Genomic DNA, 22,990 nt, shown 5'->3' with positions numbered 1-22,990 from the left:
TTCAGCCACCCACCCAGCTTCACTTCCTCCCCCCCCCCTCCCCCCTCCCACGCGCAAACCAGCCCCCTCTAAAAAAAAAAAAAAAACTTGTCCTGCTTCCTCTCTCCCTCCCTGCTCTCTTTTTTTTCCCTTCCTTTCTCTGAATCTACTAATTGAAGAGCTGGGATTCCTCACGTGAGAAATTGATTTGTAGTTTGAACACGTGGCTCATTCAAAAAACCGGAATATTAAAGTGATTTTTTCTCTCTCTCTTCCTCTCACCACTCTAGATGTTATTTAGAGGCGGCGCCTGCATTAATGTAGTGTGACATTTTCACAGTCTGCTTGCCAAAGGGGGTTCGGGAGGGGAGGAAGACAAAAAAAAAAGTAGTTTTTTTTACCCCTCCTCCTTTTCCTTTTTAAGCCCGCCATCCTACTCATTAAAAAAAAGGGCTAGGTTTCTTTTTCTTTCTGCACATCCGGAATATTCAACAACATACAATAACAACAACATAAAAAGGACAAACTTACTGTGTGCGGGTTTTTAAGGGGGGGAGGTTTCCAAATTGTGCCCCCCCTCAATTCCCCAGTTTTTCCCTGAAGACTGCGGCTCTGGTCCCCCCCCCCCCTTATCGTCCCATTGCCTCTCTTTTGGAGGAGGAGGAGGGGGGATTTGTTTGCAAACGGTGCAGAGTAGATCAGCACACACACACACTCACTCACTCACTCACACACATAGTCACACACACGCACGCACACGGTTTTTTTTTTTTTTTTATTTTCCACCCCCCTCTGCCTTGTAAAAGAGAAAATGAATAAGCTGTACATCGGCAACCTCAGCGAAAACGTGAGTCCTCTGGATCTGGAAAGTATCTTCAAGGAGTCGAAGATCCCTTTCAGCGGCCAGTTCCTGGTGAAGACGGGTTATGCGTTCGTGGACTGCCCGGACGAGAGCTGGGCGATGAAGGCCATCGAGGCGCTGTCAGGTAAAGGCCCGGGCGGCGGCGGTGGCTCCGACCCCCAACCGAGGGTGTGCGGCGGCCGGGGGGAGGGAGCGCTGAGCGCCTGGCCGGCCGCGGGGAGGCGAGGGGGGTAAAAGCGCTGAAACAAGCACGAGGTGTTTCTCTCTAGGGCCTGCTGGTGGTGGCCCTGCGCTTTTCCTCTCCCCCCCCCCGCGCGGCCACGCTCTCCCCTCTTTCACCCTCCCCGTCTCCGGCCGCTCCCGCGTTCGGGGGTAGCGAATTGCCCCCTTTTTCTGCACCCGCGCAACTTTGTTCCCGTCGCTTCGCAGAAAGCGCTCCGCGCCGAGACGGTTTTCGTCAGTGCCGTATTCTTACTGTGTGTTTCGGTTTGTGTTTCTCTTGCTTTACCGTGTAAGGGGGGAGGGAGGTAGAGGAAGGGTCCCCGTCCCAGCTGCGCGTCTCGTGCCCAGCCAAGCCCGCGAGCGCGTCTCCACAGCCGGCCCTCGCTCTCTGCTCGCTTTCTCGAATGAGAGGAATTAAAGGGGGTTTTGTCTAGGTTATAGGAATTCATTCTAGCCTTTTCTGTGTGCATAGACTCTCTCTTTTTTTTCTCACACACACATATATATAGAAACGTGTTTTCTCTATTGGAGCGTGGGGAAGAAAACCATGCCTCAGTCTCTTCTGCAGTATGACACAGTGGAGTTTCCTCACGCACGCACCCGTTACCGGGAAATAGTTCTCTCGCGTTTTCGGTCCTTTATGTTGAGCTCCCTGGTTTCTTTCCACATCAGACTTGCAGAGACGGGGGGGAGGAGGTGGGGGAAGAAGTGTTGAATGTGGCGGGGGAATTGATTTCCTCCACCCTCTTTCATCGCTTGCTTTATATTGGCAGGTAAAGTTGAACTACATGGCAAAGTCATAGAAGTTGAACATTCAGTTCCCAAAAGGCAGAGGTAAATATATGGAATTCCCCCCTCCCCTCGTTTACTGAAAATCAATTTTTGGGAAAAAAATAATATAGAAAATATTGAAACTTTTCTATTTGGCTTGTGTACTTAACGTTGTGCGGTACGAGCTCGGTTTAGTTCTTGTGTTCTGTCATCTGAAATATGCGTTTCTGGCTTACTGTATTTTAATCTCTTCCTGCTTGTGTTCAAGCAAATGTGGTGCTCTTTGGGGAAATAATTAGTGAATGTTTGGAGGGTAGAAAACCTATCAGCTTTAAAAGCAAAGGGCATTTGAAGAAAGCTTTTTGTTGGGCGGTAGCAGGACCTGGGATGTTTTGTATGATATCAACGGCTAAGCACGTGAGCTGGGCTTCAGGAGTAAAAGGAAAGAAATACAGTACTGTATATGCTTACAGAAAGCATTCCTGGAAATAAATGGACTTAATGGGATAGGCATGTCTGTCTTTCGTTGAAAATAGATCACAGCTCTAGTAGTCAGGAGGTGGGTTGCGTTGGGGGAGGGGTGGATTTTAAGACGACGGACAGTGTACAACTGCAATGATTATTATTATTTTCTGTAAAGATAGGATCGATGAACAGTACTGATTAGAAAACGGTGACTCATTTTGTTGGAAGACATAGGTTTCTTGTAAACTTCCTTTATAAATTGCAAGGCAAACTGTGAGAGTTTGGCCAATGTGTGCTGCGCATGTGATCTTATTTGAGTAGGCCTTGCAGAAGCTTAACTGGTTGGTTTAACGATTATTTGGTGGAGTATTTTTAAATACTTGTACTGCTTCCTGTCGCTCTTTATAATATAAATTCTACAGTTTCTAAAAGGATATAGTAAAAATAAGCCATAAATTTTGTGATCGAATTCCTTGCATAGATGCATATGGTCTCTCGTTGACAGAAGATCCATACTAAAGAGAATTTTGAAACATGGAAGTTACGTGTTCAATCAGTTGTAATAGGTGGACCTTTGGTTTAGCACTTTTTCACTTTTAAATGTAATTCAGGGCTATAACCTGTGGTGACTACCCTGATTATTTGTGTTGTTCTGCCACGTTTGCGAGCTTCCTGTAGAGACCGGATCTGTATATATGTGGGTTGGGTTTTCCTGGCCTAACTGTCATAGGAAGCTTTATACTCCACATTTAAGTTAGACAAAACCATTAACACAATTCTCATGTTTGACTTTCAGTGTTTGCAAGCATGTCCTTTCAGTTTACTACAGTGCTGAAGGCATAATCTCAGGTGTGTTGTCTTATTGTGACAGGATGCTCTCTATAGGCCTGTATAGTGAAAGTGACTTATGGGCCTGAAACATATTATCTAGTGGTTCCACTATGTGTGAGTGCAATATTTATGTATATATTTGAGACGGTAAGAAAATAGAATACTCTGAAGAAAAAAAAAACAACTTATAGATACATGTGCTTTTTCTATATTTTAAATTAGATTTACATTTATGTGGGTGTTTTTGTAATTTTATAAAGTAAGAAAATCTGGACTCAACACTTAGGGCATTCAAAACAGTTCTGGTGTGCTACATATCTTCAAACTATATTTTGCAGATAAATAGTAGAGTAAAGGTTTTTGGAAGTATGTTAAAAATCTGTATTGGGGTAAAGTAGTGCTGGTTTTAGTTTTAATGATTGTAATTTGAAAATAAGTTTTCCAACCCAGAAAGCTTCTGGTAAATACTAATTCAAAGTATTCTGTGTGAATCAGAACTCTGGCGTTTCTTTTCTTGCATCCTGAAATTTGTTTTATTGCCTTACACATTTCAAATTGTACCTTAACATTTTGGTATGTATGTTTATTATCAGAGTCATAACATTTTCAGCAAGTTTTTCAACCTGGTATTGCCTTTTTTTCTTGTATTATTCGAAACATTATTGTGGATTCTAAATTTTAAAGATTTTCAAATTATTAATGGCTTAAAAGTTCTGATGTAGACTTGAATTAAGCTTTCATGTTGATTGTACATGCCCCCTTCCCCCCCAGATGTTTGCTTGTATGCTGTTCTGGACAGATTTCCACAAGGTGTAGGATTTTATAAGTGGTGGCAGCTCAGAGTTTTAGGGGAAGTGTGTGTGTGTTCGTTCTTTCTGAGGCCCACCCAGTTTGCTGGTATGTCGAAATTCTAGGGTTATGTATCCTTTTAAAAAATGTATTTTATTTGGGGATGTGTGGAGTCTAGTATGTCTGATTTTTTGTCTTGATTAGTTTAATCTATCTAGTCATTGGTTTCTTTAATGTTTTTTTAAAGAAAAACTATGCTTTTTGATTGCTGAAATTTGCTTATTTTAGTAAACAAAGTGATCAGTTTCTCTAGAACAAGAATATAGGGACAATGGTGTATTGGAAAATGCTTTAAAAAATAAAAAAAAAAACTAATTTTTTTTCTGTAGCAGACTTAATTGCTTGGGGCATACCAAGCAAATCCCTGTTGGAAACACCCTTCCCCCTCTCTTGTAACTGTTAGATTCTTCCTGAGACTATGCATTATTTGGGGGAAGGGGAGGGGAGTTACTAGTAATCTATATCCTCATCACGTAAAGGAAGGTCAAGAGGTGGTGTCAGTTAAGGTTGCCCGTAAAGTTGAGCTGGTCCAGAAGACCAATCCTAGTAAGTGTGCTTGATTGTTATTCAAACGAAATTCTTAGGCCAGCAGTCACCGCATTCCAACCCTAGCTGGGCCCATACATATCTGTTGTGGGCACGCCCACGTTGCAGAAATGACCTTTATACCTGCTGTGAAAGGCAGGTTCGGAATACAGTGCTTTAGAACATTTATTGAAGCATTCAAACTCAAAAGCAGTTGAATGGTCACATGCTATTGAAGACAGGGGTCTGGATAAGGTTTTCCTGCCAGAAGAGGGATTTGGTGGAGGAGGGGTAAACAGTGAACCTAATGCAGGCCAAATAGTTCCTGATTAGTACTAAAGTCTCAAAGGAATATGAAAAGAATGTTGAATTTCTACTTTCCAGTGTTTTTTCTAATTCTGTAGAATTTCTACTTTCCAGTGATTTTTCTAATTCTGTAGAAGGGTGTTGGAGTGCTGCTTAGTCCCCCAGTGACTTTGGTCAAAACTTGGGGGGAAAGTCTGTGCACCACCTGCACTCACTTAACTACATTGGTTTGCTCTTGCTTTGGAGGTAAATGACAAAGCCTGCCTGTAAGAAATGTGACCTGTTTTTCTACTCTATGGCCAAACAGCTGGGTGGGTTGGTATACATGCTGCAGTCTAGTTATGTGTATAGCGTTATATCATGTGTCTGGCTGGGGGGGGGGGGCTGCATATTGAGCCTGTCTTTATAAGCCTTCCTTTAAGCAATGTCAGAGCTGAATACCTAGAATCCCTGGGACTTCAGGGAAAAAGCAGCTGTTTGACACTTTTTTTTTTTTAAGCTGAGGCCAGGGAAAACTCCTGTTGCAATCTAAAGAGGTGTAAATTCTAAGTGGTGGCACATATTTGTGGTTCCTTAAATATATATATTATTTCCCCCCTAAATGTGGAAATGGGAAGGAAGAGGGTGCACACGAACTATTTAGGGTATAATTTGTTGTAAGCATTTTATTGACTAGTTAAATGTGATGTGATCTGACAAAATGTGAGTTCCTTTTTATTTGGTGTCAGTATTCTGAGTAATTTTTAAAAATTAACAAAATTAAAATTGCAAAAGAAAAGTTCACCATTCAATGCCCCTTTTACTGTTGCAAGCATCTTATGTGGAACCCTGAACCCCTGGTGTAGTGATTAAAATGGATGTGTTAGGGCTTGCCATAGTGGGTAACTAGTGACTTTTCTAGATGAGCTGCTTATGTGCCTGCCTTAGTAAATTGTTAAAAACTTTTTCATATGGTTTTACCTGTAGTGTTTTATCTATCATAGCAACTTAATTGCTATGATTTTTCATTTTTAAAAGTAAGAATTAAAAAAAAGAGTGAGAATTCATTCATGTTCTGAGCTAAAATGCATTTTAAGACATAAGGTAAAGTAATGACCATAGGCTGTTACAAATTGGTATGAGGGAATCCTTTTGTTGCCATGTTCTGTCTAGAGAATTGTGTTTCAAATACTTGGAACTTTTAACTTTTAATTAATTTGATAGCATCACCAGGCATCCTGCAAAATGAGTCACTAAAAAGCTCTTTGGAGCCTTAAAAAAATAATGCCTCTTAGTGATTTGTGATTAAGTGGATTAAATGAGGACAGATCTCTCCCCCCCCCCCCCCCCCCATGGTTGAGATTTAGTAAATAAATATTCAGCTAGTTTTGCAGAATGTAAATTATTAAGTATTTAGATCAGGGACAGAAACAAGGGGCGAAAACCTGTAGCAATTGTGTGTGCATAGAATTAATTTGTTACTTTTGTCCCTTTATAGTAGGAACATTGTTACTGGTAAGTAGCGGTGTACATAAAAAAAAACATTGAGCATATTGTATTGAGCACATTGTATTTCAGAATGTATGAGATAATTACAATGACCAAGCAATGTACACTAATATGAAAAAAGATGTTTTCCAGCCTTTGTCCAATTTTTCAGACCAGTTTTAAATAAAATGTGTTTGGGATTTTGGGAGTTACTTTTATCATTTTTTTTAAACAATGATTTTTTTTTTAATGTCTAACTTCAGTTATAGTTCGTACGTATTAGGAACCCTGGGAATTGATTTGAGGCATATAGGAACGTTTCCTCTTTGCTTCAACAAATAGTGCAAAACCTTTTGTTCCTAAGAGATTTTTCTAGCATTGTATGGCACTGTTGTCTGTCTTAGGCAAACACCACAACAGAGGTTCTTAGTGTATACCCATTGTTATTTTTTTTCCCAACAAGTTAAGAAAAAAAACCCCTACATACATCTACAGAGTTCTGATTATTTTAAGTAGGTATTATCAATGAGTATGTGATAGTGTTAGTTTTTTCTATTGAACATATATGAGTAGTTAGTTAGTTTACCACTGGAAAACAAAGTAGCTTAAAAAGTTGCCTAACATCCAGGCAAATAAACTGCTGCATGCTGGTTGACAAGTAATTCACTTCATTGCAGTGTGTTTAGGATGAGGTACAGCAGATTCTTCTTTGATATTTGTCAACAATAAGTGTGTCATTTAAAATGAATGCTTCTGCAGGGTGGATCCCATCTCTGGAGCAGTCTGAAGTCAGCTCATCCTTAGTGCATGAAGCTGACATCACTCCAGTCCTCCTCCTCCTGAGTACAAGATGGCTGCACCCCGAAAGTAGCAGGGCAGCATCTTCACTCTGTTCCTACAGTAAACTTTTCATCAGATTTAATTCCCAGGGCTGTTCATTGAAAGTTATCCAGCCCCATAATATCACATGTAAAAGCCACCTACTTTTTATATTTTGAAGGGTGCGAAGAGGGTGTAAAAGAGTTCTTCAAATGTTAGTCTGTTGGTATGAAGTTGATTATTTAATTACTCTAATCCATAATCATTCCTAAATTCCTTGAAAACAGTTTAATTCAAATGTATGAAGACTTGTCTGTGATTCAGCTAACAAAAAATTGCTGTATTAGATTTTTTTTTTTTTTGGAAGAAAAGCAATAAAAGTGTTGTTGGATTTCAGAATAAGTATGTTACACATAAGAACATTTAGGGGGAAGTTACAAATGTGGGCTACCATTAAGACAGGTTATTTTACCACAAGTGTGTTCTTAGGGTTTTGCTGCATAAAGTGGGCTTATTGCATAAAATCAGACAAGGTACTAAAATAACATAACTTGTAGTAAAACAACCTGACTGTAATGGTGGTCCATGTATCTGAGGTTTTATTAACTATCAAACTGTAAATGAGCAGAGGAAAGAGGCATAAGGAGAATGAATGTAATGTAAATGTTATTCTAATCGGAACAGATCACAAGTTTGTGGACTCCTGGCTTGATTGATTTTATTGACTTGATATACTGTATTACACAAAAATGCATCAAAGTTTACAGAATTAATAAAATATACAGTCAGTACGCAAAATACATCAAATCTATCAAAACTGCTAAGTGCATACTTTTACTATACATGCAACTGTGCAAGTTTGTTAAATTTATACAATATATGTATAACAATAAGTTATTGTTGATGTTATAGGGTATTGACACAAACATTAATGGTAAACGTCAGGGTTTCAGCAAAGGTTATAAATTTATCGCATGCCTGAAAAACACAACCACTGGACTGTATAGGTAGGCTGCTACGCAGAGCCTTTGGGCCCCATCCCTGGACCTGGATCCAGTAGGTCCATGCAGGATCCATCCTTGATACTAGTATCTAAGATAAACGTCCATAATTTGGTTTTTTTTTATAGCTGATCTCCACCCATCAAAAACGTAGGTGCATTACAAGAATGTCAACTATGAAATACAATAATACATAAAATCGACACAAGACCAAATATTACCCACTCAAATGACTTGGATCTAAAAATAATTGTAATTAAGAATATTTGTTGGGGGGGGGGGGAAGGGATAAAATCATGCTTTATCTCTGTAAGTCCATCTGACTGCACTGTCTGAGCTAAGGTCCATAATCTTTGTTGAACATGACATTTAGAAGGTCTGAGCTTAGGCTGTGTTAAGCTTAGAAGGTTTTGCTGAGACTAGCGTGTTGAGCTGTGACATAAGATGATTCTGCTTTAACAGAAGTATTTTATAAAAAGAAAACTGGAGAATCAGGGAAATGGAAACTTTTTCCAGTCAAAGATTACATGGAAATAAGTTAGGAGCCTAAAACCCTTGCCAAATGTTTCCAGGAGATGTCAACTTTGCGTTCTGAAAACTTCTAAAGGATAATAATATTACTGTACAGTATGTTAACTGTCAAGTCTGAGTGTGGATGGAAGTCTGCAAAATAAGTGTTTTGTGTTATACTGCTTATTAGCTCATAATATACATTTCCTCTGGTAATCTAACCATGTTAAGATATTTCCAGTACTACTACTACTACTATTTAGCATTTCTATTCCAGTAATTCTTTCTCCTCCTGTTCCAGACCAGGTGGTGTCTCCTGTCTGTCCACAAATATCCATTGTTGTCTCATCTTGGTAGTGGTTCTTTCCTGATTTATTCTTATGATTTTGAAGAAGCAGTTCTATATTTTTGTGAAAATATATATTTCTTTACTCTGGCTATTGTGTTCTAATAAGAAGCTGTTGTTTTAAAGAGTTCTGTAAAGTCATTTTCAGATTTGCCTTGAATGTTTTTTAAAGAATAGCCCTGTCACTGAGAAGTACTATACACCTCTTCTTTTTTGTTTGTTTTTAAAGTTCTTGAATAAGTATGTTGCAAGGTGGGAGACTTAGGAGCAATGTCAGGAAATACTTTTCACAGAAAGGGTGTTGTGAAGACAAAATCTGTCCTGGAATTCAAGAATGCGTGGGATAAACACAACACTAGAGAATGACACGGGGACAAAATTTGTCCCGTCCTTGCCCCATCTCCGTGGGCTCTGTCCCCACCCCATCTCCGTGGGCTTTGTTCTCATTTGCAGAAGCCTTGTACACTTATGATTTATATTTAAATCTTTTTATTAAAGTATAAAAAGGAACAATATGCTGTGCAACTGTTGTGTATAAATTACAAATAGAAAACAATACCAGTTCTAGCTCTCCTGTTTTCCACAGTCTCTCCTGCAATAGAAGATGTCTTCTTAGAAGATGTACAGCAGGATGTGGCCAGCATGTTTGCTTGTTTTTCCACAAAAATATTGTCATCTGTATATCCAACATAAAATAACAGTCCAGTTCATTAACAGGCTTCAAAGTAGAATGTGACACGGGGACAAAGTTTGTCTCGTCCCCGCCCCGTCCCTGTGGGCTCTGTCCCTGCCCCTGTGTCATTCTCTACACACTATATAGAAAAAGGATGACTTGGTCATTATATTGTATTACTATCCATGAAGAAAGGATGGAATACAATTAAACCAAAACTTAAATGAGCTCATAACTGGAGTGAGCTTTGGTGGTGGCTTTGGAGTTTGAGAAATAAGACCAGAGCTGGGTAGATTTCTGTGTTTTAGGTCAAGTGGCAAAAACGGATCAGGATCAAGGCTGGAGTGGACTTTGACAGCAACTCCAGTAGTTGGATAGACTTCTACAGTTTATGCCCCCAAATTGGCAGGAGAGACCAAGATTAAGTACACAGTGAAGAAATGTGCAGAGTGCCAGATTCAACTTTGGCCACCTTTCTGGGCAGACTGGATGGACCGTGCAGGTCTTTATCTGCCATTATTTACTTCCTGTGCTCTTACTTTAGTAGTGCCCATCTTGATTCCATTGGTACCCAAACATTTATTATGTTCTATGAAGCCAAAAGCTTCATGCTAGGATGTATTAATTTATGGACATGTGGCATGTATAGAAAAGTAGACTGGGGAATAAAGGAGTTTTGTTCTCATCTGGTTTGGCTGTTTGTGTCTTGTGCCTTTTTCATTTTATCTACCTCATCAGACATACCTACTTTGCAAATTTTAACTTCTGCAAATGTGCATCATTTCCTTGCATCCCCAATGTAAATGCCAGACATCATCATATCCTTTTACAACACACATTTGATCATGTAGACTTAAACTTACTAGTCTTAATAAAATGTACCTGACACCTCTTAATTACCTTAGAATTTCCCATTTTTTTCTTCAGCCTATGACTGGAGTTTGCCAAACTGTTAAGGCCCATACCCAGGATGTGTGTGTGTGCTTAAAAGCAAAAAAATCCCCAAACAAACCTGAAATGCACGTGTTGGAGGGGGAAAATATATACTAGCAATGCCTGTTCTTTAGTTAGAACTGATTACTAAGGTTTTTCTTTACATGTAGGTAGTTCAAAATTTTTAAGTCCTTTAAAATAAATAAAAAAATGGATTAGTGTCATGAAATAGAAAACTTTGGGGCCTCTTGTACAAAGCTGCACTAGCAATTCCTGGTGGGAAATGAGAGGAAGCCCATTCAATTCCTGTAGGCTTCCTCTCATTTGCTGTGTGGGAATCGCTTTTGCAGCTTTGTAAAACAGGCCCTTATTTTGAGCTGCTTTTTTTGCCTTAAATATCTAAGGGCCACTTAGTGCTGTTTGCTTTTGTCCTTTTATCCTTCCTTGGAGCTGATAAGACTGACTTCCAAAACTGGTACATTATAAACTTACACGCATCAGGTTTCAGTTGTGGCCAAAAGCACAATACAGAAAGCCTGCTTATGAGCAAGGTTGAATTTTATTTATTTTTAACACGAAAAAAAAATTGACTTTCCAGGAATTTTAAGTAGGGAATCGTCGTGCACAGATTTTCTAATGAACCCCCCCCAAAAAACCCTTTCATAAATTATACAGAACTTTGCCTCAGAGTGGTAAAATACAACCCCCCCATGCTACTTACGACTAGTCAGCTTATCAGAAAATTTTCTATTGTACTAAGGGCTCTGTTTACTAAGGTGCACTAGCATTTTTAGTGCGTGCTAAAAATTAGCCTGCGCTAACCATGTAGACGCCCATAGGAATATTATGGGCATCTACACGGTTAACCTGTGCTAATGCGCCTCTTGCGTGGCTTAGTAAACAGGGAGCTAAATTGGGCTAGATTAAATTCTGGGCAAAAGCCCAAGGGCACACAAAAGTCTTCAAGTTGGGTGCTTGCACTGTAAAATGGCTTTCTTTTTCACCATGGATTAAAAAAAAAAAATATGCAATTTCAGGCAGGAAAAATAATTTCTTGCAAAATAATCCAAGAAGGGGAACCCCCTTTCCTCCCCAGAATAAAAAGGATAGGGGAACATTGTAGAGCAGTGGTTCCAAAATCTGTTCCCTCTTGCATTATTTTGCAGCAAATTATTTTTCCTGTCTATCAATAGAAATCAAACAAAATAAAACATGGAAAAGAAAATAAGATGATACCTTTTTTCCTGTTTGAAATAGCATGACATATATATATATGTTTTTAATCCCTGGTGAAAGATACACTGTTTGTTTGTTTTTTGTTTCTTTTTGTTTGTCTAAGCACGCCTGACTAGTCCTAGGTAGTATTTGGGGATTTGATTGCTTGTGTTCAACGAATTTGTATATATTGTGCATATTTTTAAAGGATTTATGTATCACATCTTTTAAAGTTAAAAATATGTGTTGAAAAGTAGTGAGTTATTCATGTACCAGTTCAAGGATATGCAAGTTTTTCTCTTGGTCCCATTTGCCACCTCCTCGCTCTTCCATTCCCTCCCCTTCAGTTATTCAGGGAGGATTGTGGGATAGGAGAGCGTTCTTGCAGCCTGCACTTTTTTTTTTCGTTTGTGTGTGGGGAAATAGGATTGTTACTTGGGCTCTAAATCTCTTGGCTTTTCTAGGAGGTGCAGCACATATCTGTGTGCTCTGCCTGTGGCTTTTGAACCCTGGCTTCCTGCTAGAGCTCTATGCCACCGGAACAAAATTGCCGTAGAATATGAAGAAACTGATTAATGTATAGAACAGAGTAGAATACTCCCCCCATCCTCTCCCTCTATAGCTAGAGAGAGAGAGAGAGACTTGATTCAAAAGTGCTTATGCAGTTCATGGCACTGGCCTCTTCGTGTATTCATTTTAAAATTTTGGGCAAATAATAAATTCGTTGAATTGCCTAGGATCCTAGCCCCTCAAAAAAGGGGGTGGTGAGATTTGGGGTATTCTGGGTGGGGTTACCTAGCAGTATAACATTGAGGGCCCTGTTTACTAAGATCCGCTAACGCTTTTAGAGCGTGCTAAACATGTAGACGCCCATAGGAATATTAGAGGCGCCACACGGTTAGCGCACTAATGCTTAGCATGCACTAAAAATGTTAGCCGTCTCTAGTGCGGCTTAGTAAACAGGGCTCTTAATAATTGTAAGCAGTAAAACTTGGTTAGTGTATGTATAATTTGAAATGCCCATATTTATGGTTTGAGTTATGTGGATATGCGGTGATGCTGCTTAATACTGCTTGAATATATGTATAATTTGAAACCATGTAAGTTAAAAGATTTTTAGATTTCTCCATATGACTGAATATTGACCTCAATGTGAAGAAAAATTTGTGAATAGATTATATGTATACTCTTTTAAAATATATGCTCACACCCCCCCCCTTGCTTTGCTGAACTCTGTCATGATTTGTTTGAAAGCGAATTTCTTAAGAACTGTGGTACTTTTATTCTCTTCATATATTAGAAAGGAGCTCAGTGAAAACTTTCCATGTTCCCTGCATCTACTTCAGTTTGATCTTGTTCCATACTTCTTCCTGCCACCCACTATTAAGACACAAGTTGGTGTGTGCTCAGTTCAGATGGTCAGAGAACAGTACAAAAATGTTTGCTTATGTGAGGCAATGAGAAATTTTTGTCACTTTTTTTGTGGTTTGTGCTTTTTAATTTACTTCAGATAAAGATATTGCAGTTCATAAAATGCTGCTTCCTTCTCCCCACACACAATTTGAACCATGAACTTGGTAGTGTGTGTGAATTATATTATATAATTTTTGTTTTTCATTAACTACTTCCTTATATTCATTATGGGGTTCTTAGCTCGGTAAACACCCATTATATTCCTATGGACGTCTTGGCATTTACCACCAGCTGATTTTTAACTGCAACTTAAAAATGCTAGCGTGGCTTTGTAAAAGGCCTCCTTAGTAAAAGTTAACCTATGGTAGGAAGTTTGAAAAGGCACCCCCCTCCCCACCTTGGTTTTTAGGATTTTTACTTTCTTTGATGTTGCCTAGTTGACTCAGGTGTGTTTCTGGTTTAGTATTCATGCTTCATAGTTTTGTCATTGATGATGCCATATATAAAAGGGTTTTGTTTTTGCCTTTTATATGGTCTTAGTACCTGGGGGTGGAGATTAATGGTTTTATCTTCTGTTCCTTATAGTTTCACCATCTCTCTTAATTGGTTAACAAGAAGTGCCTGTGTTTCATACATTTCGTATCTATTCTCCTCGAATTAGACTTGTAGTCAGTGGCTCGCATATGTCAGGCAGGCAGGCCAATCCGCCAAGTAACTTAATTTGCATATTTTATAGTTAAATTTTTTTTTGGGGGGGGAGGGGGGCTAAGACTCCAGGCCTTGGAGTTTCTTTTTTTTTTTTTTTTCCAACTGTCCAATTCTGCCAAGGTAACTTCATGAACGTTTTTAGAATATGATTAGTAATACATAACAATTTGCTCAAATTCCAGTACATTAAAAAAAGCCTGTCCTCTGTTTTGGACCCCTCAAATATTAATTTCCTGATGAGGTGTGTGTGTGTGTGTTTTTTTTTTCAACCATAACCAATGTAGGTACAGACTCTGATTCTAAGCCTTCCAGGGACAGAAGAATACCTACCGTACCTGAATGTACACTGCTTCAATAGCAGGTGATTATAAGAAATTAAAAAAAGGAGTGGAAGAATAGCTTATGGTTAGACCAGCAAGCTGAGAACCAGGGAAATCTGGTTCAAATCCCACTGTGGCTGCTTGTGACCTTGGACAAGTCACTTAGCCCTCCATTGCTCAGATTGTGAGTTGTCAAGGGACAGAGCAATGTCTGCTGTACCTGAATGTACTGTACTTTGTTACCCTTCAAACTTGTAGGTGATGTATAAAACATAAAAAAAAAAAAAATCCCACTACAGAGAGGGTAAATTCCATAGATTAGTGGTTCTCAAACCTGTCCTGGGGGGTTCCTAGTCAGTCAGGTTTTCAGGATATCCACAATAAATATTCACGAGAGAGATTTGCATGTACTACCTTCACTGCATGCAAATCTCTCATGAATATTGGTTGTGAATATCCTGAAAATGTGACTGACTCACTGGGGAGCTCCTAGGACAAGTTTAGGAGCCACTGCCATAGATAATCTCGGTATTTTGTTTGCCAGTGTACCAAACGTATATAAAGCTTTGGATATTGATAATTGGGAGATCATGTTTGTTTTTTTTTTAATTGAAAGTATCCTGTGATTATACAAGCAAACATCATCATTGGTCCGTTGACTAGATGAATCCATAAATACCATATTTCTTCAGTAGCAGAACAATAATTTTAAAATAGAAATTACTTGTTTTCAAATTCAGTTTTTCAGTATTTTAAATCAAAGTGAAGTCTAACATATAATCGTGTTTCGAGCAAGGCTTTGCTTCAGGGACAGGTCTCCTCAGATAATCGGTCCATAACCGTAATCTTCACCCCGTCCACCGATCCTCCCCCCTCCCCCCATGTCCAGCAACCCTCTTCTGTGCCCTGCTCTCACCCCAAGTCCAGCTACCCTCATCGCCGCCGCTCCCTCCCCCCTCCGTGCCGGACCCCCTGCACTGACCTGACAGCACTCTCACCTCCATGTGAAAGAGCTACAGGCAGCAGCAGAGCGCTCTGCTGCTGCCTGCAGCGCTTCCACACGGTGGTGAGAGGCGCTGTCAGGTCAGTGCAGGAGGCCCGATACGGAGGGGGAGGGTGGAGGTTGTTTCGTGCGATGTTCCTTTCCAGGCGGCAGCGTCGTCATCCGACAATTCAACTCCGTTTCCCTCTCTGTTCCGCCCTCTGACATCATGATGTCTTGACGTGAGGGAGGGGCAGAGAGGGAAGTCTGTACTGCGCATTTGCAAGTGAATACAGTCACTTGCCGTTTATATGTTTGATATATTTAAATTGTAAACACTTTTCAAAGAGCCATGAAGTGGTGACAGTCAGCCATCTGCATCTGTGAGTAGAGGCGTATATTTATGGGAAATACAGTCTAGAGCAGGGGTTCTCAACCCAGTCCTCAGGACACACTAGCCAGTTAGGTTTTCAGGATAGCCACGATGAATATGTATGAGACAGATTTGCATACAAGGAGGGTAATGCATGCAATGTATCTCATGTGTATTCATTATGGATATCCTGAAAACCTGATTGGCTAGGTGTGTCCCGAGGACTGGGTTGAGAACCCCTGGTTTAGAAGGAGGAAATGGGTAAATTGGTGAAATAATTGTATTTGAGCAGTATTAATGCATGGTGTGTGTTTTTAAACTTTTTTTTTCTTGAACAATTAGAGATTTATAGGGAATTCTATATTAAACTTGACAAAATGAAGAGAGAAAATGGGTCATAGGCAATGACCAATATGTTGTAGCTGTTAAACATGTGGAGAGACAGGTGTTTTGACGTGGATGCACCCTTAAGCAGTAGCTTTGATTTCTACAATAAGGTCTTGGGACAATTTTGATGTTAACCACCTGTATTTTTTCCTGTGTGCACCTTGAAATTGCCATAGTGTTGTCTATAGTATAGGTGTTTGTGGACATTTGCCATCTTTCTGTAGGCGTGCACCGTACTTACCATTGTAGCATCGGCTCTTGGTCTTATGAAAATGAGGCTATCCAGGCTGCTGAAGTTTTCCAGACAGCATCTCCCTCGTTCCCCCTTTCAGACTCCATTTTATTATGCAGCATTTCTAATACTTTAACCAGGACAGACATCTTTAAACTTTCCCTTCTGTAGGCAGTGCCAACAACGCCCAGTGTCGATGTTCCTTTGAGACTGTAAATTTTGCCACTATCTCTGGCAGTGACTGTTGTACATAGGAAAGTAATTTTGCCTTTTGGGGTGACTCTCAGTGCACATGGAATAGTTAGTTTCTGTATTTGATTGGTAAATGGCACATGCACTGAACAAAAACACACACACACAAAATAGGAAGGCTATACACTGGACTTAAATGGATGTGTAAATTTGCCTTAGTGTCTCTTATAATATCCCTCACAATTTGTATTGTAATTGCCATTGTAGTGCTGTTAAAGTACTGTGATGATCTCCTGGTGTCTTATTCTTCTTCAGACTCCTCCCATCCTCATTCTTTTCGCCCCCTTTTTTTGGGCGTTTTGCTTGTTGGTAGTGTCTTTTTTTTTTTTAACTTGTAACTGGCCCAGTGTAGGCCATGGAATGTAAATAAAACCATCATTGGCCCAGGACAGGAAAACGATTATACAGGAGGAGCTAGGCTGCTGAATCAATCCTGAAGCAGGTGAGAACAAAACAATGAACTAATCAAGAAACACAACATAAAATGAATTAGGTGAGAACGAGTAAATTAGTTCTGTTCCTATAATTATTTTCAAAATAAGACTTCTCAGAAAAATCCGTTTCTAGAATGACGCTTGTTTAACAAAACAGAACTGTAACTTGTTTATCTTGTTAACTTGTGCCATATTGAAAAATGAATTAGGTTTGCAGTTTTTCTATTCTTCGTGTGGCTAAGGAATGGAGTACCTTAAATCATCTCTTCCCAAGTATATGTTTATTAAAAACCTTGCTATACCGCATGCATCAAACTAGTGGATCCAAGTGGTGTATAAAGTTAAATAAAAGCCAGGAAAGGAACGCCATTAAAAATAGGAAAGAAACACCACACACAAAATCATACCACCAAACAATAACGACAAAAAAAACATTCAGCCAATGAGGACACGTAACCAGGAGACCACCTCCCAAATCTAAACTCTCCAGTACACTCAAGCAAGATTGACGTTAAAGGCTTGTAGAAAATAGTGTTTTAAGAAGAGCTTTGAAAGGGGGAAAGGACTCCTCAGATCGTATGTGAGGGGGTAAGGAGTTCCAAAGTGATGGGGCTAAAACATAAAAGGTGAGTGGACTCCGATTGGCAGCCATAGAATGGAGGGCCCTTGATGGAGTATAGGGAATTGTCATTGCAGAAAGATACATAGGGACAGCAGTATGAAAGGCTTTATGAGCAAGTGTTAAAATTTTAAAAGAAATGCAAAACTGAACCAGAAGCCAGTGCAATTTGAAAAACAAGAGGGGTGACATCAAATTTACCTGCTGTATATAGAAAACGAGCAGCACAATTCCGAAAGGTCTGTGGCCATTTAATTTGTGACTGAGGGAGGCCAGCATATACAGAGTTACAGTGGTCTAACTTAGAGATAAGAAGGGCATTCAGAGCAGTGTGCAAAAAGAAAGTCGAGAAGATCCCTCAGGAACGAATTGGGGAAAAAAAAACAGATTTCAGTAATTCAGAAACTTGTTTGGAATGTAATCGTTAACCTGGTCTCAACGTCTAAGGCAGTGATGCTCAACCAGTGTTCTGTCAGACTTGATGCGGTGTACTGTGGAGAAGTCGCTGCTGCTGATAACCAGGTCAAGATGATCACATTGGTGTGGCCTTTAGCACTTTACAGCAATGAGGCATCAGTGGTGGCTTTTGTGTCTACAAGAGCACTTTATGAGCATGAATATAATCGCCCATGCCTTTCCTTCCTTCCTTCCTAACTATAGCATGCAGGACGTAACTTGAGCCTCTTTCTGTGTAGTACACGTACGTAGCATCTCCTCTTCCCCCTTTGATCCTTACAGTCTGTCTTATTCCCAGCCTGAGTGATGGGGAGAGTGCACCAGATGCAATGCCTTCTAAGTGTTGGCAGCAGCAGTAGTGGAGATTCAGGTAGGAGTCTCCTGCAGTAATCGGCTGTTTCAAAGTTTTACTTAAATGATAGTTAATGCTCGGTCTCTATGTGAATAAAGTAGAATATGGCTTACAAATGGTGCAGGCACAAAGGAATAGTTCAGAGCAAATACTTATTTTGGAGCTAAATGTTATATTACTATATACTATAATCTCTCACTCCCAAGGATTATCGGATGTGTTGACCAGGACCTCCAATACTTAATCCATGTTATTAATTTACCAAACTGACCTCAACACCTCCACCCCTGGTCTATCACCACTGGTGAAACAGAACCTTAATATAATGATTCCAGGGATTCTGTGGGGTTGTTCTTATCATAGGCCTTTAATATCCAATTATCATCATTTTAACCATGCTGGGAAAAACTCTTCTCGAGAAAAAACCCAAGCCTGACAAAATAATGATCTTTCCATGCATTGGCTGTCCTATGTCAACACATACTATACATCTTACATCAAAATTTCTTTCTGTCTTAACAAAACTATTTATCCCACATCCGAACGCACTCATTGTTTTACTAGTTCTACCTAACCACACTCTTCCCTCAATCCCCTATGTAATACACTTAGCTGGTTTCTTTAGTCTTCTCCAGCCAGCTGGTAAACGCTCTTTTCTTTCCAACAGCGTCTCCTATTCATGAGATCATTGCGGTTATGTTTTCACTAGCATGAGTGGATTCGGTTCTCCTCATGGCTCCGTTCGTTCATTTCTCTTTTTCTTTTCAATTTAAACTTTCTTCGACAAGTACGTCTTGTTTCGCGATACCCATCGCTGCTTCAGGAACTTTTTATAACTCTTATTTCATGCTTTTGATTCCGATGATATATTGCACAAGATGGCCGCGGTATTTCAATGATGTCCACAGGAACCTCCTCCAATCACCTTGCACCTCTTTTTTTTTTTTTTTTAAAGGGCCAGTTAGTAGAACGCCTTCCATTCTACACTTTTATTCAGTCCCATAGGCATAGTAGTTTTAAACTGAAAGATCAATCTTTGCTCCCGCTGCCATAATTGTTGTTTAATATCCCCCCCTCTCATCCTTGTGAGTGAGAGATTATAGATTATGGTAGACCAAGGAACCCAATTAAAGGAAAAATAGAGAGGTATTGTACTATATATACTACCTTTTTCAATTAAAGTGGGTAATGACAAAACTCAAACTAGAAACAAGTGAACTACAAAATGGATATCATAGAGAAAATCAGAAGAGAGACAAAAGGGGAGAGAAGAGGTTATCCAGTATTCATACTGATAACCCCATCGTCCTGGGAAAGGCTAAAGAGAAGAGGTCAGCCTTCAAAGCTGTTCTAAAACGAAGGTTTTAAAGGTTCTGCTCAAAGAGAAAGGGGATATTATTCTAAAGCATTGGTGGAATGCAATAAAAGGTACTATGTCTTGTGGATTCCAGTTTGGAGTAGTATACAGACAGGATCATAAGACAATGTTCTTGTAGGGAGCAAACGGCCTGTGATGTGCCTGTAGGATGTAATTTGAGAACAGAGATGAGGAGGTGTACCAGAGGGATCCTTGGGGTGATGGTGTCTGAGGATCTGAAGGTGATGACAGTGTGACAAGGTGGTGGCCATAGCCAGAAGGTTGCTAGGTTGTATAGAGAGAGGTGTGACCAGCAGAAGAAAGGAGGTGTTGATGCCCCTGTACAAGTCGTTGGTGAAGCCCCACCTGGAGTATTGTGTTCAGTTTTGGAGGCCGTATCTTGCTAAGGATTTAAAAAGAATTGAAACAGTGCAAAGAAAAGCTACAAGAGTAGTATGGGATTTGCGTTACAAGACGTATGAGGAGAGACTTGCTGGCCTGAACATGTATACCCTGGAGGAAAGGAGAAACGGGCAATATGATACAGACGTTCAAATATTTGAAAGGTATTAATCCACCAAACCTTTTCCGAAGACAGGAAGGTGGTAGAACTAGAGGACATGAAATGAGGTTGAAGGGGGGCAGACTCAAGAAAAATGTCTGAAGTATGTTTTCACGGAGAGAGGTGGATACTTGGAATGCCCTCCCACGGGAGATGGTGGAAATGAAAACGGTAACGGAATTCAAAAACACGTGGAATAAACATAAAGGAATCCATTCAGAAAGAATGGATCTTCAGAAGCTTATCAGAGATTGGGTGGAAGCGGTAGTGTTTGGGAGGTGGGGCTAGTGCTGGGCAGACTTCTACAGTCTGTGCCCTGAAAATGGCAGATACAAATCAAGGTCAGGTATACATATAAAGTAGCACATATTTTTTTTGTTACATTTGTACCCCACGCTTTCCCACTCATGGCAGGCTCAATGCGGCTTACGGGGGCAATGGATGGTTAAGTGACTTGCCCAGAGTCATCTTGAGTTTATCTTGTTGGGCAGACTGGATGGACCGTACAGGTCTTTTTCTGCATCACCTACTGTGTTCATGGGATAATGTTAGGATTTTATGTTGAATGAAATATGAGATCGGAAGCCAATGGTAGAAAATGTTGTGCATATGACACAAGATGGACTGCAGTGTTCTGACTGAAGGCATTTCAACAGAGACACAGCGATAACTGCATAAGCATTCCTTGTCATCAGCAGCAGATGAATCCATTAACTGATGGGTTGTATGCCTACTAGCAGGTGGAGATAGAGAACACTGAAGAACCACAGTGACCCTTGGACGGCTAGTCCCAACTGCCTTCAGTATTTCTCTATCCCCCAGCAGGTGTGGACGTAGCTTGATCAGCTCCTGGATTTCTGCCTGGGGTGGCTCCTGTGCTTTGCTAGTTGAGCAGGGGTGTTGTGGCTGGTAGTGCCCACTTTAAAGGCATATAGGTTCACCCTTTTTCCTTACCCATTCCCCCTCCTCCCGGAGTCCCTCTGTTGCTGCCTGCCTCCAACTTTCCTCACAGCGTTAAAAAAAAAAAAAGGAAAAAAAGCGCGCTTGTACATCGTTGCTATTTCTGAGGCTTTTTCCAGAGATTCTGGTTCTGTGCAGCTTGACCGGAGCTTGTTGACTCTGTCTTCTGAGGTGAGAGTGGTGCCCAGCTCCTCTGGGGGGTCCCGCGGACGCCGTTCTGAACGGGGTAAGATTTGGTGCGAAGCCGCCATTTTATTGCTGTATTTCTGTCCAGTCGGGCGATGGCTGCTGAGGGAGTTAAGCGCTGCTCCCGTTGTGGTAAGCGCAGATGAGCAGCGGGGCTGTGCAAAACGTGCTCCTTAGACGCTCGCGCTAGTACGAGCATGCCGAGCGTTGATTCTTCCCACTCGATGGAGCTGGCAGCGGGCGCCATTTTGGAAGCACCGCATGTTGCGACCCTCGTGGCTCTGTATCGTGACCCATACAGCTGTTTTGGCTTCCTAGCTGTCAAAGTGCTTGGAGCATCTTGCTGGTGTCCTGACATACCTTTTTTTTTAATCTCTCGAGGACTGAGCTAGATCCTTGGGGGTGGGGCCATATACCAGGCCTCAGTGGCCTGATCTTGCGTGCTTTAGAACCATGTTGTGGCTCTGCACAAAGTCATCGGAGATACCAAGCAGAATGCTGACAGGCAGTTTTGCCCTAACAGAGAAGCTCTGGCAAGTGCATGTGTAATGATCAGAGCCAGCTGCCCCCACTGCACAGCTTTCTCCACTCTTCTGTAGTGAAAAGATGAGGGGACAGGATAAAGCCCACGCACGATGAGACGTATTTAAGGAAGGAGCAGGAAACCACAAACAGTGATGAGTGGGAACAAATGGGCTTATGCTTATGCTCTTAAAAACCAGACAGACAAACAAACACACACGGATATTGGTTTAGAGAGTGGTACAAACAAGCCAGATTGTGACTGAAGCTTAAGGCAGTGCTTCTCATGCCTCTTCTGTTTCTTATATAGTGTGGTGATCCTGAAAACCCAGCTGGCTAGGTGTGCCTCCCAGGAGAGGGGTGAAGAGCACTGGCATAAAAAGTAGAGCTGAAACTCTGCTGAAGCTGATTCACCATGAACTGCTGCTGCTTCTCAGGAGAGGAGGAGTTTTAGTCCAGTAGGTGGAACTGGTTTTACTGCCCCACTGGGTTGTTAAATGCTAGCCCCTGATGCAGCCCTTTAGGAGGGCAAAACGCGGCTGTGTCGGGTTTTTTTAATAATGTGGTGAAATTATTTTTCTCAACATTGCCACTGGCGATTCACATCTTTTTTTTTTTTCTATTCCATGCTGGATCTTGAGAATCGCCTGCCTATGTTTTCTTGGCCCATAGAGGCCTGTATGTACTGTTTTTTTCCCATTTGGAGGTGGGAAGGAGGGTCAGTGATCACTGGGGGGGGAGTAAGGGGGTCATGTTTTAATCTCTCAGTGGTCATTTAAATCACCTTTTTGTGACTTATTCATGATTTGAATAGCCTTGGATCTTTTGCTTTGTTCCAGTAAGGCACAGAGAGTTCAAGTTTTGAGGATGCCCAAATTTGGATCCCCAAATCCCTCCCCAGACACCCCTTGTGATTTGGACAGACTGCACAGAAAGTGTCGTATGGGCTTTGAAAATAGTGATTTGGAGTTCCTGGCAAAAAAAAGAAATAGCCCATCTGCTGCTTTTTGGTGCTTTTTAGACGTTTTCTGTTTCAAAAATGAACCCCTTAGTGTCTTAGAGATGTGTTCTTTTTTTGTTTTTTTTTTTTTTGTTTTTTTA

General features: G+C 40.6%; 1 protein-coding gene across 1 annotated transcript; it reads left to right on the top strand.

Moving 5' to 3' along the window:
• The first annotated feature begins 770 nt into the window (after positions 1 to 770).
• LOC115471122 (insulin-like growth factor 2 mRNA-binding protein 3) lies at positions 771 to 22,275 on the top strand. Its single transcript, XM_030204843.1, has 3 exons — positions 771 to 965; positions 1,837 to 1,897; positions 22,200 to 22,275. Exons 1-3 carry the CDS (start codon positions 791 to 793, stop codon positions 22,273 to 22,275), a joined length of 312 nt encoding a protein of 103 aa, XP_030060703.1. The 5' UTR covers positions 771 to 790.
• Positions 22,276 to 22,990: the final 715 nt, after the last annotated feature.

Source organism: Microcaecilia unicolor, chromosome 1, assembly GCF_901765095.1.
Source record: "Microcaecilia unicolor chromosome 1, aMicUni1.1, whole genome shotgun sequence".
NCBI lineage: Eukaryota > Metazoa > Chordata > Amphibia > Gymnophiona > Siphonopidae > Microcaecilia > Microcaecilia unicolor.
Note: the sequence above shows the minus strand (reverse complement) of the source record. Positions and strands in the feature narration are given on the sequence as shown.